Here is a 17,092-nt window from a genome sequence, read left to right as displayed (position 1 = left end):
TGTGCAATATGATCCCATGCTTGGTACCCAATTTGATCAAAGCCCCTAATGGCATGAGAACATGGAAGGTAATATGATTTACATTTACAACATTGACATATTTCTTGCGATGCATTAACGATGTGCTTATTACCACCACGATCACGGTACGTATGTGTCAGCACTTCAAATATATTATTCTTTTGCTGGTGATAGTTGATGAGCGTGTGGCCCTATGATTTTATACGATTATCCTCAAAATACTTGAATAGATTTGACATTCATTTCTGATTTTACGATATTAACCGCATAGCATAAGCCATTCTTGTAACAAATTGATCCACAACCTGTTTATAAGTAAATCTTACCATCACGATAACTGGTAGGCCCCTTACTGACTTCAGGATCCCATTGAGGGACTCAGAGCTGTTTGTTGTCATCATGCCCACCTCCTACCATCATCTTTGTGCACTTTTTATTTGTTAAGATCAAACCTCATTAACTATGCATAGGCTTCCACGCTAATCTCTTTGATCTCCTGTATTTTTTTCAAAAACTTTTGCTCCTGATAATGTATTGCAGTGTACATAGAAGATTTTTTAGCTTAGCATTTTCAAATTATCTTTGAAAATTAGCCTTGAGATGCCTTAAACAATATCGTGGAAAGCAAATAGGGCCATCCAATTAGGTGAGCTATATAAAGTTGAAAGTATTCCCTGATGCTTATCCAATATCAATGTTACGCCTCTATGATTCCTAACAACATGTTGATGCAAATGATCAAAAAATAAAGTCCAAGTCTCTTTGTTCTTGTTCTCAGCTATAACAAAGGCCAAGGAAAAAATTGAGTTGTTACTGTTCGTTCCAACTGTAATCAACATTTTGATGTCATATTTACCGTATGCATGTGTTTCATCAATCGATATCACGGAATGACAGTAAAAAAATCCATCAACACATGTCTTGAAAGTACAAAACACATAATTGAATACATTTTCATCGACATCATTATGCCACTCCAACTTTCTTTCAACTACAATGCCTGGATTGTAGCAGTTCAAAGCATGTATGTACCTCGACAATTGATTGAAAGAATCTTTTCAAGGACCATAAATTTTTTCAAAAGCATGCTTGAGTCCGAGATAGGTCTTTCTTCTACTTATTGTTTTATCATATGCTTTAAGGAAAATTGTTTGAAAGTCTTTGATGGAAAATCTGGCATGTTCACATCATATTAATTTTCAAACAAAATGCGTATTTTTTTATTAAAGTAAAAAAAAATTCAAGGATAAATTAATGCCTTGGCGTTTTTTCTATATTAATGAGGACAACAGAAGCAATCATCTCGACATTTAAGTTAAAGTGACCTTCACGACACGTATCCATATTACATGTATGTTCATCATGGTATGTCCCGATTGTCCACATATTAGTATCTTTAGACTTATGAGTAGTGGCCTTTAATCCATACCCTTGATTGCACGCCTGCAAAAAATTCGCCATAACGTTTTTGTTGACTTATTGACATGGTACTCTCTCACCCACTTGTAATGTAAAAAATTAAACGCTCTTTGCACCTTTTTTTTTACTTGAACAACATACCTTCTTCAACATAAAAATTATATTTCATAAAATCTTGTGGTTCACGCCACGTATATTTATCACCGTGAGTATCCATAAATACATCTGGACCATCCAAAGGGTGGTCAAGAAAAGAAATTTCACGATGATAAAATTTAAAAAAATGCACTGATGATGACCTGACTACTAACTATAGATTTTGTGGTGGCAAAGATTCATCGACGTGAGTAGGACTCATGGAAATTGATCTTGCTGAGCGATTGAGAGTCATACATTCATCATCACTCGACGATGCTACAAATGAGAGTTCATCTTTAGATTTACCAGCGTTAGGCAAATAATCACTATCACTCTGTGAGCTTCATCGATAATTTGACTGATCAATATCATCGATATTCGCAGAAACATTGGGCTGATCTTGCGTAATATTTTTTCTAAATATGAAAAATAAATATATAAATATATATGTTTATCACATTAATCAAAACTACTTAAATTAAACTTCAAATGGTGAGTGTATCGATAAGTGTCAGCTGCACGAAAATTAGATGACACATGCACATTAGAGAATATTTCAACACTTTTCATTGATTCAAACTGTGAGGTCTGTCCAAAATAATGATCTTGTTCATAACTTGGAGCAATATTCATCTCATTCTGGTCTAAAGACCTACAAAGATAAATAATAATCAAACACAAAAAAAATTTTGTCAAATTTTTTTAATAAAAATAACACAAATTAATGAATTACCAATTATTTTCATTAATAATTTTGTTCAAATCAAAATCATATATGTCGGTGAGAATATTTTGATATTGAGTCATGTGAGGAAAATCACTTGACTGAGTTACAGGGACTATCTCCGAATGATTTTTCAATTGAGGAAAGACATCATTCGATAATAGAGAACAACGACGGCTAGACCTAGGCTCCTTTCTAACATACACTTCAAGCATGAATAGCTTGATTTGATCTATATAGTCATTCAGAGCTCTCAAAAAGTCACTCAATGAATCTTCATCGTTGATTGGCGATTCCCTAAAATTTACTTGTCCTTGAGCTAAAAATGATTTTGAATATTTTTCAATTATAATCCATTTATCACAGGAATTGTTCAAACCCATCCTTTTATAAAGTGAATCATATAAATTTTTAAATTGAAGATTAAGTAAATACTTGACATTGTATTTCGGGGGAACAATTATAATATATGGTGTTTCCATCATAAATAATGTCACCATCTCAAAAGAAAATGTTAAAATGATGAAACTATATATTGAAGGCCTTCTTATATAGTGTTTGCAAGAGTTTGGGAGCCAAAAATAAAACAGAACAAATATATAATATATCACCTAATTATTTTCTACTTTTTTGTGACATGTCACATAAGAAATTATAAATTCAGGATTGACAAATTTAGAAAAAAATATAAAATATTTTTCAATTACGCATCCTTAATTATTCAGTCCGTTTATATGAGAGGTTACATCAATAATTATACATTCACCTAACAAATTTAGAAAAGAATGTAATTTTTTACTACGTTTTATAAAATAAAATTTTAATTACGCATTTTTATTTTTTTATTTATATAAGTAATTTTTTAATACTAATTATGAAAGAAAAAGTAAAAAAAGTCGGCTATGTGGTACTTGAATTAACAAAATGAAGAAACAATTAATATTTTTTTTTTTGCTAAAAAAACGTAATAAAAAGTTATAATTTTTAAATTGTAATAAAAAGTTTTAATTTATAAAATTTACAAATAATTCATAATATTTAAACCATGTTAGTTGGTGGAGTCCTAAGAAATCTCCCAAAAAAACCTTCTTTATAATTTTAGACAATTTATAGAATTTAAGAGAGAAATGTAAAGCAATTGGACCGGATGATAAAGCTGTTGATTTGACTGTTGAGATAAAGCTGGTGATGGGACAATACACTTTTTTTTAAATTTTTGTGTAAAACATAATAATTTTTTACGTTTTACTAAATTTTTTGTAAAACGTAATAATTTATTATAATTTATAAAAATATTTAATGGGACAATACACTATTTTTTTTTGAATTTTTTGTGTAAAACGTAATACTTTTGTACGTTTTACTAAACTTTTTGTAAAATGTACTAATTTATTACGATTTATAAAATTTTTGATGGGACAATATACCATTTTTTATTTTTTGAATTTTTATATAAAACGTATTAAATATTACGTTTTACTAAACTTTTCGTTAAACATTATAATTTATTAAGTTTTACAAAACTTTTGATGGAACAATACACTATTTTTTATTTTTTAAATTTTTGTATAAAACGTAGTAATAATTGTAAAATATAATTACAAAAATTTTGATGGAATAATACACCTTTTTTATTTTTTTATTTTTTGTGTAAAACCTAAATATTTATTACAAAGAGAAAAAATAAGTGATTCGGGTGAGCAGTGAATAAGATTGTGAGTTGACCATTTGACATAAAGTGTGTTGCAATTGGATATTGCAATTCCAGCTTGCAATTTAACATAAAGTTGATAAAAATATAATTTTTTTTTTACGATTTACTCAATTTGATAAAAAGCTGACATAAAGCACAACGGAACAAAACATTGATTTTTTTTTTAATTTTCATGTAAAACGTAATAAATTATTACGTCTTACCTTACTTTTTGCAAAACGTAATAATTTATTATGTTTTTTAAACAGTCTTTTTACTGTTCAACTTTGTTAGATGATCGTTAAAAAGAAAAGATAAAACGTGATAAATCATTACGTTTAACCTATTTTGTTAACTTATTAAATAAGTGGTCTATTTTGATCACTTTATTTATTTCTTGGCTTATTTTGATTTCGAGTTCTTATCTATATTAATATGTCCAAGTCTAGCATGTCATATATATATATATATATATGTGTGTGTGTGTGTGTGTGTGTGTGTGTGTGTGATATCATTGGCACTCATCTTTTCAATATATGAGTTAGAGGCAGATAAGACATATAAATTATTAACTCTCATACCGGTATGAATGATATCTGCCTCGAATTCTTTGATATTTTGAAGGAACTTCACATCATATGGGTCAAATAAAAGATAACTTCCTGCATCTACGATATTTGCAACTGAAAATAGATATTTCCTTATCCCTGGAACATGAAAGACACAATTAAGAATGACTGAGTCTTCCTGCTTCTCATTGGTGATAACTGTGCCTTCCTTCTCCATGTGATGAACCGTATTATTTGTTGTTACAATGACATCACGGTCATTGTATTCTCAAAAATTGAAAATTTTAGATCTATCTCCAGTGGCATGATGCCATTTCCTGAATTCACGATCTAGTCTCTTTCAAAATTTATGAAAGTCATGGCGTTAATTGCCCGACTCTCAGCTATGAAACACTCTCTCCAGCCTTCTTTTTCTTCAACAACCTTCTTAGTTTGAGTCATATTAATTTCTTTGACTCGACAATATCTTTTTATGTATCCCATTTAGTCAAACCGATAACATTTGAGAGTCTTATAATTACTTGTAGACTCTCCCTCCTTTTTTGGTGATCTTAAATCACCTGTGGATCGAGAATATGACATATCTCTTGTTGTTTTTCCTTTAAAATTCCTCTTGCCAGCTACAAGAGCATTTCCTTCTCCTTCTTTGATTGATACCCCAACCATTTGTTTGGCTAGTAACTCTGTGACGATAATAAATTTTCAAACTCCTCCAAGGATAGTTGTTGAGTCCATCCTTGAATCGATGTCACAAAGGGAATATATTCTGGCTTCTAACCACGAATAATATTTCTTCTTATTCGTGCTTCAGAGATAGCCTCATCCGAATTTAATAAAGAGATCCCAGAACATAAATTCTTAATCATTAAAAAAATACTCAACAATCGAAAGATTACCTTGGTTGGCTTTAGCCAATTCATTCTCTAATATCTGTGGTCGAACTTTATTCTTCTTATTGAATAACTGATCGAGGGTCCTCCATATTTCATGAGTTGGTTAGCACCTTATAATATGATCAAATAAGCTAGAGGATATAGATCTTTTCAAGATGAACTCTGCCTTCGCGTTAGTCTGCTTCCACTTCTTATATGCACGATCATTTTTTGGTTCGTCGTCAGGAGGACTTATGTTACTTCCGTTGACAATATCTCCCAAGTCCTCACCCACAAGGTATGATTCCATACATGTCTTCCATACCTTGTAATTGGACTGATTTAACAACTTCATTCTCAATCCATTACCATGATCGTTAAAATCCATAGAGAGAAATTAGTTGAATCTATCACTAAGCCGATCTTGAATAAAACCCAGAAGCCAACGTGTGACTATGGCTCTGATACCATGTAGAAAATAGTAGAAGAAAGGTGTAATAGGGGAGACCTTCTGCTAGCCCAAAATCGTTAATTAAGATCGGAAGATCTAGAAGAAACTATGATATTTTAAAAAATCATCTTTAACTTTTTCAAGTACATGACGCAACCTTTAAGCTGTATACAACCAAATAAAAATTTTTGGCGTTAGAATTTCACTAGAAATGTCAGAATATAAAAAAATAAATTAAAAAAAGTCAAGAAATGTCAATTATAAAGCGAAAAAGGTACAAATATACCCCTGAATTATGATAAATGGTACATATATACCCTTCGTTATACTTTGGGTACAAATATATCCTTGTCGTTAATGATTTGAGTTGTATATGCCCGTGACCCTAACAAATGGATACGTGTCAAGATCTTATTCGTTGACCCTTTTTAAAATTTTATTTATCTCAAATAATTAAATTAAACCCGACCCATTGTCCGACCCATCCCATGGAATGTTCAGGATATCATGGGATGGGTCGGACACGGTAATTTGGTAAATACCGAATACCAAATGGTATTAATATCTTGTACCAAACTCAATCCCGAATATCGAAATGTTGAAATTATACTCCAAATATCGAATTACCGAATACCAATTATCAAATTTTTTGATTCAATTCGGTAATTTGGCGTTCGGTATTTTATGCCCAACCATAGTTAGGGTTGGACATATTTTGGTTTAAATCGAAAAAACCCAAAAAATCAAAAAATCGAACCAAAATTTCAATTTTGATTTGGTTTTTCAGTTTTTTGGATTGGTTTTGGTTTTCGATTTTTAAAATTTGGTTATATAGTTTGGTGTTCGGTTTTTGAAAAAAATAATTTGGATGAACCGATTAACCGAAATTCTATAAATAATTAATAATATATATATATTATTATATATATAATATATTTAATATATAATAAATTAATAATATAATATATATAAATATATAATAGCAAAGTTAGGCATTAGTAAGCAGCAACCAAGTAGCCGCAACCTTAAACATTTATACTATACAGGCACGCCACAACCCTACAGCTATGATTTATGAAGCTACCACCGTCCTCTGTCCGCCGTCCACCTTACAGCATACATCAGTATATCAGTCCATAGACCGCCAGAGACCAGTCGACTATACGACGATCATTCAATCGTGGTTTTTCCGACAGCAAGGCGTCAATTAAATCACTTTCCACCGACTACCACTGATAAACTACTTTCCGGTGGCGTCAATAAGCAAATGAGGTTACAACTTGCTTTTATCGAAGTTATTCTATCATAGGTTATAGCTTGGTTTCTTTAATTTGCTGAAATGCTTACTGTTGTTAAGATATCTGGATTAAGAGTAACATGACGTTGTTAAAGTTGGTTTCTTTAAACTATTCAGATGAAACTGCCCAGCCTTCTTTAATTTCTTTAGTTTACTGCCCAGTTAAATGCCACTATGAAAATTAGGTTTGAAAAAAATTATTTTTGCAAAAAAATCATCAATTTTAAATATCCAGTCTCATGAGAAAGAGAGCTTCAAAATCGAAATAACAGAATCGAATTTGTAAAAACCGAACCGAATCTATTTTGGTTTGATTACGGTTGTCATTTTTGTCAATCCGAAAATTGAAAAATCGAACCGATATTTAAATATCAAACCGAATTAACCGAATGCCCAGCCCTAGCCATAGTTGTCCCTTTTATGAAATAAGAGAATATTATTATGTTCTTTTAATAATACCCATATCATTAAGTGACTAAATAAAGTGTATATACTCAATTTATATTTTCAAAATATAATTCATAAGGTTAATTTGGTAAAATAAACCTCTAATAAATTTTTTCTTAAGAGGAGTGTCAAATCAACAAGAACCAACTATTTTGAAACGGAAGAGTATATGCTAGAAATAGTTCTTCATTAATTCTTTTATTTATTTATTTTTGTGAAAATTTAATGAAGTGTAAACTTTGTAGTCAACTTCAAATGTTTCTTGGCAAATGATTGACAGTTTACAAAATTGAACATTGGAAGGCTTATTGATGATGATCATTATGTATACTATTTTCGAATGCCCATTAATGGGTATACGCATACTGCCTTACATGTTACAATTACAAGAGGTGGTTATATATGTAATATATAATGTTGATAGTTCCACATTTATATCAAATGACAAAAAATGGAACTTTTTTCTTCATTTGGATGGTGTTGGACCTGTTGGCACTCCTTTAATTTTGTGGAAGAAACAGCCATAAACACATTCAAAGTCTTATTGGGTCATGCCTTACTTTATTGTTGAAGAAGGGCCTGTACAATAAAGTCACAAAATATAGCTCATTAACAAGAAGTTGAGGAGTAAAATGAACTATGATTGTGTGATTTTCATATATAGCCATTTAAATTACTTGCTTGTTAAAAAAGTTACTCTCTCTATCCCAAAATAAGTGTCAACTCTTCCCACATCCACTAAAAAATTAATAAATGTATAAGATATAGTTTATTAAGTAGTTGTTTGGTCATGAAAACTAAAATTTTCCGGAGTTGGAGTTGGAGTTATGTTTGGCCATGTCTTTTTTGATTTTTTTTTTTGACTTTTGAAAAAACTTTTTTAAATGTGATTTTATGCCCTAACTTTTACAAACTATCAAAATCACCCAATTAAAATTTACCTACTAATGGAAAAAGAACACAATTAGCCACTATTATAAAAATAATTACATATATATAGCCATATTTAATGAATTTCAATTATGACATATATAATATTTACATTAATAGCCGTTTTTTCATATTTGAAAATTTTAAATATGGATGTTATATTAAGAGATCACTGCTTCCTATTTTTTAGGTAACAAATGTTATCTTTCCAACAAATTTATTTCTTTAGGAATTTATTTAATTTATTTCCTTCATTTTTCGTTCCTAAAAAATAGAAAATGATGAGTTGTTATTAAATTTTAGGGTGCTGCTAATTTATTTCTTTAATTTTCTTATACATAAAAGATTTTACTGTGTGTGAATAAATTATTTCTATGTAAAACATGCTTTGCATATTTATGGTATATTATATCATATACCATAAATATATAAATATGCTTCATATGTTTCTTTATACTTTGTATTTTTATATATGTGTACATGGTATATACATGATATAAACTTCATATATAACATACTTTGTATATTTATATTATAAATATGCTTAGTATGTTTCTTAATACTTTATATATGTATATATGTGTGTATATGGTATATACATGGTATAAACTTTATATATAACATATTTTGTATATTTCTATTATAAATATAATACTTTATATATTTATGGGTATAAATATAATACTTTATATATTTATGGGTATAAATATAAATTAGCAGTAAAATAATGTCTTAAATAAGGGAGAAAATTAAATAAGGGATAAAAATAATGATGAGAGAGAAAAAGAGATATATATTAATTAAGATAGCATTAAGTTTGAAATTATAATTATCTTATTCTTTAAAACTGCTATATACGTAATGTTGAAAAAATAATGTTATAAGGAGAGTTTTATGTAAAAATTTAAAAGATTGTAGTTATATGTAATAATAATAAAAGTTGAAATTGGAGTTGGAAAATTGTGAAAACAACAAAAACCTGTTTTCCCTTTTCAGAAAAATTTTCCTGAATTATTTTTTGAATTTTCATGGCCAAACACCACAATTTCCAACTCTGAAAAAAAAATTCAGAAAAAAAAGAAAAATTTCCATTGCCAAATGGGCCCTAAGTTATCTCTATTTGTTAGATTTTTCTTGAGAATTAAGCAACATTAAACAGAAGTAGTTCTTTAATAAAAGGGTATACTTGAAAACAATACTATTTTTTGTCTTAAATTCTTATAGCAATACTTGTTTTGGGACAGTTTGTTTTAGCTAAGCCAACACTTATTTTGCAATTGAGGGAGAATTACGTTATACAATTATTGTCATGTAAGAAATTATGAGCATCATACTTTTGAGATAATAAACAGTAGTGCAATTGTATTATTATGCCGGCCATTATATGAAAGAATTTAATTTTTCAACCAAAACTTGTAAAGTTTAGACAAATAAATTAATAAAATTTGAAGTTAAATAATGTTACCTTGATCTAGATTAGGAGCTTCTAAATCATTTTTCTGCAAGGCTCCCTTCGATAATATAATGGCCCTTGAGGCTTTCATGTCTTTTCCTTTCCCCCATAGCACCACATATAAGCCCATTATTATAAGAAATCCACCTAATATACTGTCCAGGAAGAACAAATTAACCCAAATGAGAAGATATATCACAAAATTCCTGGTGATTTTCACACCATACAACAATCCAACAATGTCCATAACAAAAAAGTAGCAACTTTACTGTGTATAACAGTGTATAATTTGCATACAATCATTACATCTACATTATACTCTTACTATACATTGAGTATACACCAACGTCAACTACAAATTGAACTACCACGTCTAGATCACTTATACCAACTTACAAGTATGTTGAAACTAAATATTCAAGCATTTATCGTAATATCTTAATAATGTGAAACGTAGATGTATTAAACATAGAAGAATTGAATTACCTTCCTAGATAAAGGGTCTCATCAAGAACCAATGAACTAGCTAGTGCCACGAAAACAAGTATTAAAGGGTTGAAGACTGAAACAAATAGAGGGCCTCTTTTCTGAGAGCACCATGTCATCAAAATCACCACAATGCCAGACCCTAAAATTCCCTGCATAAAAAGAGTACTACATATAATTAGCAACATAGCACTATCAAATTGTCTAATAACATAAACATTTTATTAATATATAAAATTCTACATATATATATATATATATATATTGATGGTCATATGTCGTCGTGCATGCCCGCCTAAGATCTATCATATACAATCTCTCTATCCCATAAAGGTAGGAATAAGTTTTGTGCATATCCAATCCTTCACAAATTACACTGGGTGTGTTTATCTTGCCACTTTGTTACCGTTGTTTTGCTAGCCTGATTTGGTAATGTATCATTGTGCCAAGGGTCTACTTGAAAGAGTCTCTTTACCCTACAAAGGTAAAGGTAAGGACTAGCAAAAAACACCTCCCCCGACCTCACTTGTGGGATTACACTAGATGTGTATATCTTGCCACTTTTGCTTTCTTCCCTTACTTGGTAATGTGTCGTTGTGCCTAGGTCTATCAAAAATAACCTCTCTATCCTATAAAGATATATCATACATCCTTCCCTTCCCTGATCTGATTCGTAGGGTTATATTGAGTTTGTTGTTTTTGTTTTACATATATATTGACAACTTATAAATTAAAATTGACGACTTACAAGATAGAGAACAACGAATAATCTTCTGTCCCAACCAAGCCTCCATTGAGAAACTTCTCTATCGAAGCATAGTGCAAATAGGACTGACTGAATGGATCCCATTACGCTCATCAAAGCTGTGCTTGAGTAGTGGCATGGGTAGTTTTTGCTTACCTTTGCCTATTATTGACCAAACAAAAGCACAACAATCAGTCAAAGAAACATAATTGCAAACCAAGTGCTTGAGAAATTCATTCCACTCATTTATTGGTGTTTGGTTGGCAGAAAATATTTTCATACTAACGGGGCAAATGACCTCTCTCATGTATGTGCACAAGTCATTTTCCTTCCAAATTGTTTCAATTTTTTTTGTTACATTTCATCACTTCTAAGAAGTTTTCATGAAAACATTAGTGAGTATTTTTCATTGACCAATTGAAAACAAGAAAACATTTTCCAAAATTACGCCATTTTCTTGAAAATATTTATCGAAAAATGACTTCCATCCTGCCAAACACATACATGCCACCTTAGATAACTATATTCTCAAATATTCTAACATAAGTATGAGCCAGTGTGTTGGTTACGGGTTCGACAAAATCCAGTAACTTTTCATCCAAACTTTGTGTTAGTTGTCTACAGAAATTCATTGAATATGCAAGAAAAAATATATATATAAAAAACTACAATCTTGACCCATGAACTTCAAATCTTAACTTCACTTCTAAACACAAGCGATGATATATGCTATTTATTAGTGGAAGTGAAAAGGGTAGAGAAAAATGAAATAAACTACTTACCAGTAGTACTATCCATAGTGAATAACAAATGCAAGAGGTGACAGCCAGTACAATTCCTAAAGCAAAAGTGCCAGATTCACCAACCAATTTCTTATGAGCTGTTGCTTCGTTAGCATGATGTAGTAAATTAATTTTGATAGGCCACATATGAACCTCTACTCCTTTGTATAATGTCAACAACATTGCTCCACCAACACATATCATTGTTCCCATTACCTTTGCTTTCCCACTTACTTTGTCAAATGACAAGTTCTCAAACCTATGAACATTATGAAAAAGGGGAAAAATAAAATTTTACGTCGCCAGTGACAGAACCAGAAAATTATATAAAAAAAAGTCACATTTAACTTCCAATTGCTTTTTTTTTTTTTTTTCAGAGTCAAATCCCAATAGGTGGGGTATTTTATATTACTTGAAGGAAACATTGAAGGAAATTGGGATTTGAACTTATGATCTAAAGTAACTTTTGAACCTCCTCTATCACTACTAGATTTTCCTCTTATGTTTAAAGGATTCAACATTTTATTTGTAATTTCAAATTTTTATTTTTACTTTATTTGCATAATATAATGGTTGGATGAAGGGATACAATTGATCTACTAGTTGGTGAACGTCAAAATGGGGAACAAATAACTAAACAAAAGTTCTATAAATTATTTCATTAGAGTTAAAATTTTATAAGCGGGCAATCGCAATTGACGAATATAAAAAAGAATAACATAAGAATAAATTAACAATAAATCATATTATATATGTACCTGAGAAGGACTGCAATGACAAAAGTCATAGCTGGGATAAGATTGTATATTGCAGTTGCAAATGTTGCGGATGTCATTATCACACTTGTATAAAATAAAATCGAAAATAGTGAACCCCTGAAATACAACAATTACATAATATCAATTAACTAGCACTTTCTTCTAGTAACCAAAAATAAATAAAGTTGTGGTATCAAAATCATTGTGCAATAAAAGAAACACTAATTGCTTTTCCTCAATTGTGGAAGTAAGCTCAAAACTTACCGTATTCTTTATCGTGTGAGATCAATATAATCATATGTTATCTTTTTTAATTATACATTTAAAAATAATTTTTCAAATCAACTTTTAGCATAAAAATTGTTTTTTATAGAAGATATTTTTGTGGAAAACCACCTGAAGATAACTAATTAGCTATGCAATTAAAGCTTTCTTTCATTAATTGGTGTCTCTTTTCAATTTGTTCTGAGAGATAAGAATCTTGAAATAAAAAGACTCTTTCTTTGTTCAAATAAAGTTGATAATGTCTTATATACTCCTTAAATATGCATCATACCAAAAGCATTGTCATATTGGGTATTATGCCTATCCAAGAGGGTACTAATCTGAATTTTGTCTGGAGAATCTTGAAAAGAGAGTTAACAACGAATATCAATTGGATTTGGATATAATATGATAAAACGTTAATAATTGTTCTAAAAATATAATAATTGTATCTCTTAAAAGTTAAATATTCGTCTAACGAGACATTTGTTTTAAATATCACAAGTAGATTCTTGGCAAATAAATAAATTGAATTGTCATTCTAGCTAGTGGCAATGTTTTTGGGAATTGGGAACGTAAGCGTTATTTCCAAGATATCTATAGTTTTATCCTACCTAAATAGATTGAACTCCTTTTAAAGTTGATCATCTAGTCTTTTTATGTAATTTAAGTCCCATGGTTTTAGATTCTCCTCTAGCAATCTTTTATTATAGTCATCTTAATTAAAAACAAATTTTTACTTCCTGCAGTTTGTTGATAAAGTTCTATTGCTTAACCTTGCATTAACGAGTTACTGATTTGGATCCCAATTGTTTGAATGAAGTTATTAATTGGCAGAATAACCAAAACCCCCTAAATTTGATACTCACCATCATTTCCTTTTTAGTCCGTCTTAAACTAAGTGTCATATTTCCTTATTAGGCAACTTTTTAAAAATATAATTACCCTTTTACCCTTATTGGTCCCACTTAATTAAAAAAAAAATATTGACACATTTTTTGATAAAGGATAATTTGATAAACTTTACCAAGTCTTCCCTTTTTTCTTAAACTTCGTACCCGATCAAATGACGATACATAAAATGAGACGGAGGGAGTACGTTTTATTCTAAGTCTCCCCTATATTTGATCCTAATTATGCCTGGTACTTAGCTTTTCTATAATCGTTACCCCCTCAAATAATAATTGGATTTATATATGGAGGTAATTAGAATCTGATATAATTTAAGAGAGATTTGAATAAAAACGTCAAATTTAGAGGAACTTTAGGCATTCTACCTATGTTAATCTCTCTTTTAGTTATCTTTATCACAATTTTCTACCTTAATAATTTGAGATTAGGCTTGTTGGAAGCAGAGGTAAAGTCAGGATTTTAGGTCTGTGGATTTAGAATTTTAAGGCAAAGAATAAAAAGGATTTGAACCCACGTCTCTAAGGTGGAAGACATTTTACTCTCACCTCTCCTCCGTTAATGTACCAGCATCCCATATTTGTATGTGGGTTCGCAACTATATATTTTATATATTATTTCTAAATTTTATAATATAAATACAAAGTATACATAAAAATTATTGGGTTCGACCAAATCCCAAATACCCTCTACCACCGTCTCTGGTTGGAAGTCATATTAGTTGCATGTAACTTACCCTAGTAGCCCTGAGAGAAATGCTTGCACAACAACAGTCCAAGTTAGTTTTGGCCGCTTATTCCTACAAAAACAGGTAACCAAAATCAATTCTTGTCAAATAAAATATTTTGCATTGTAACTCACAAATATACATAATTTTAAAATAATTTTTAAAAACTTACTGCTTAATAAACTAAAAGCCAAATCATGTATAATACAAAAAAATAAAAAGTGTTAGGTAAATGGAGTGTGAGTATCTCGTTGACATCAATATGTGTGACTCTAAAATTTATGAGATATGACTATTCCAAGAAGTCTCAAGTCGTCAAAGTCGCAAAGATACATTCATCACCAATAAAAAGGGAAAGAGAAGTATTTTTGGAATTGACAAAATAAAAGAATAAAAAGGACACAAAACATAATATGGTGGAGCAAAAGCAATAACTAAAAGTGCATATAATAGACTTGGTGGGGTCAAAAGCGATACTCAAGAAAGATAGGGGCAAGTATTCTTTTCTAAAACAAGCCATGTTGATGAACATATTTACCCATAGTTTTTATTTTGTACTGTTAAGTATCACTACTTTAAAACTTATTCAACTTGGAAAAGATTGTTTTAGAATCTTTTATTTTTGCTTTCTCTTTTAACAACTATTTCTTCTGTTCCATTTATGTGGTAGAGTCAAGTACGATCAATAGTCAAATTATTCAATTTCGGAAAGAATTTAGGTGTCATCTCAACTATTTTATTAGATATCTTCTATTTTCCATCAATGCAAATACCAAATAACTTTGCCAACTATATATGATGGAGATATAAACTCTTCACCTTTTTACATATTTAAAAATGGCATTAAAATTCAAAATTTCTTAAAATTTTGTGGTCACATAAAATTCTCATTAGTAACTTTTACAATTGTAATAGTGTCACATGGGGTGGAAGAGTGTAATTATCTTTCTTGAAATTTTTCTTACATTGATTGATATCGTACTTAAAGTTGTTTTTATGCCCAGTTAATTAATTATGACTAAAGTTATTGTGAAATAACGAACATATCATAAGACGAGACATACTCACCAACCACAAATGAGCAAGTTTATGGGTGTGTCCGTACAAAGAAAAATGTTTTCCGAGAAAAATACTTTCAGAAGCATATATGGGTTCTTTTATTTTTTTGTGTGTGTGTTTGATACATGATCAAAAATATTATTCTAAAAGCATTTGTATATAATTTGGATAAGTACTATAAGAAATATATGCATGGGTGTGGTGGGTACAGGTGTGATGGGGGCTATTGGGGTGGAGATGAGGATGAGGTGTTGTTGGAGGATTTGAAGAAACAATCAATGTGGAATGCTAATTATGGGAATGTGTTCTTGTTTCCACTAAAAATATGAGAATTTTCTTATCAACGTTCTCGTAGGAAAGCCATCGAAAATATGAAGTTTTCTTCACCAGAAACATGTTTGAGAACGAGCCAATTTCCTACGGATTTGGTGGCATTTCTTTAGCTAGTACTAGCACCATTTGAGGCATCTGACAAGTCTGATTTCTCAAGAATTTTGATTGAATGAAAGCAAGAAGATGAAAGAAAGCCAAGTTAATTATTACCATTCAACAACGATAGCAATTGGACCAAGAAAGGCAGTAGCAAAGATCCATCTATAAGCAACCATAACTCTCATAGTCATCCCATCATCTGCTGCCACTTTTGACAATACAATATTTCCTCCCAGCAACACTGCTGCCAAAGTCATTGCTCCTACATGTTTCACTCTTTCAAATCCTGTATAATTCTCAATTACAACCATATTGGAACACAGAATAGAACAACAACAACAACAAGAAGAATATGAAGAAGAGTGAAGTATATTTTTTTGAGAGAGTTAGTACTAAGAGTAATTGTACCAAATGAGCAATTGTTTGGCCCTTTTTATTAGCGAAATTGCGTGTTCAAGCAGCACAATTTTACTACTACTTTTTCTTGCATGCATGCACCATCTTGTAGACAAGTCATGTCTTATTCTACTTTAATTTTTTTTTTTCCAAACATTTAATAAGTAAAAAGCTTTATGGTGAAATAGCTACGTCTTTCCGAAGGGATCTTTTAACACTATTTAAGTACAATACACAAACATGTTTGGAGGGCCACTCCATCCTCTTGTACTGTCCCTCTCTAAAGCCTTTATTAATTACTTATTTGATAATAATAGTATTATTCAAATAAATAATATATTAACTGCCCCCCCCCCCCCCCCCCCCCCCCCCCCCCCCCTCCTTTTTGGGTGTAAAGTATTTTTTTTTTCTGTTAATTTTTCATATTTCAATGCACATGTTTTCTTTGTTAATTGACCATAGGCGGCCCCTGGCCGGTAATAGTTAGCCGTTGCTGGCGGCAAATGTCACCGTTTCACGA

General features: G+C 30.4%; 1 protein-coding gene across 2 annotated transcripts; it reads right to left on the bottom strand.

Moving 5' to 3' along the window:
- Positions 1-1,981: 1,981 nt before the first annotated feature.
- LOC107849573 (WAT1-related protein At1g68170) lies at positions 1,982-16,595 on the bottom strand. 2 transcript variants are annotated; one of them, XM_047401019.1, is made up of 8 exons: positions 16,288-16,595; positions 14,695-14,757; positions 12,786-12,902; positions 12,028-12,286; positions 11,249-11,407; positions 10,501-10,652; positions 10,027-10,169; positions 1,982-2,230 (listed from the first exon to the last, which is right to left on the bottom strand). In XM_047401019.1, the coding sequence occupies exons 1-8, from the start codon at positions 16,485-16,487 to the stop codon at positions 2,223-2,225; spliced, it is 1,101 nt and encodes a 366-aa protein (XP_047256975.1). In that variant the 5' UTR covers positions 16,488-16,595; the 3' UTR covers positions 1,982-2,222. The 2 variants fall into 2 exon arrangements, with proteins under 2 accessions (XP_047256975.1, XP_016549616.1); XM_016694130.2 differs by lacking the exon at positions 1,982-2,230 and adding an exon at positions 7,921-8,210 and having other exon boundaries at positions 16,288-16,594.
- Positions 16,596-17,092: the final 497 nt, after the last annotated feature.

Source organism: Capsicum annuum, chromosome 12 (genome assembly GCF_002878395.1).
Source record: "Capsicum annuum cultivar UCD-10X-F1 chromosome 12, UCD10Xv1.1, whole genome shotgun sequence".
Classification (NCBI taxonomy): Eukaryota; Viridiplantae; Streptophyta; class Magnoliopsida; order Solanales; family Solanaceae; genus Capsicum; species Capsicum annuum.
Note: the sequence above shows the minus strand (reverse complement) of the source record. Positions and strands in the feature narration are given on the sequence as shown.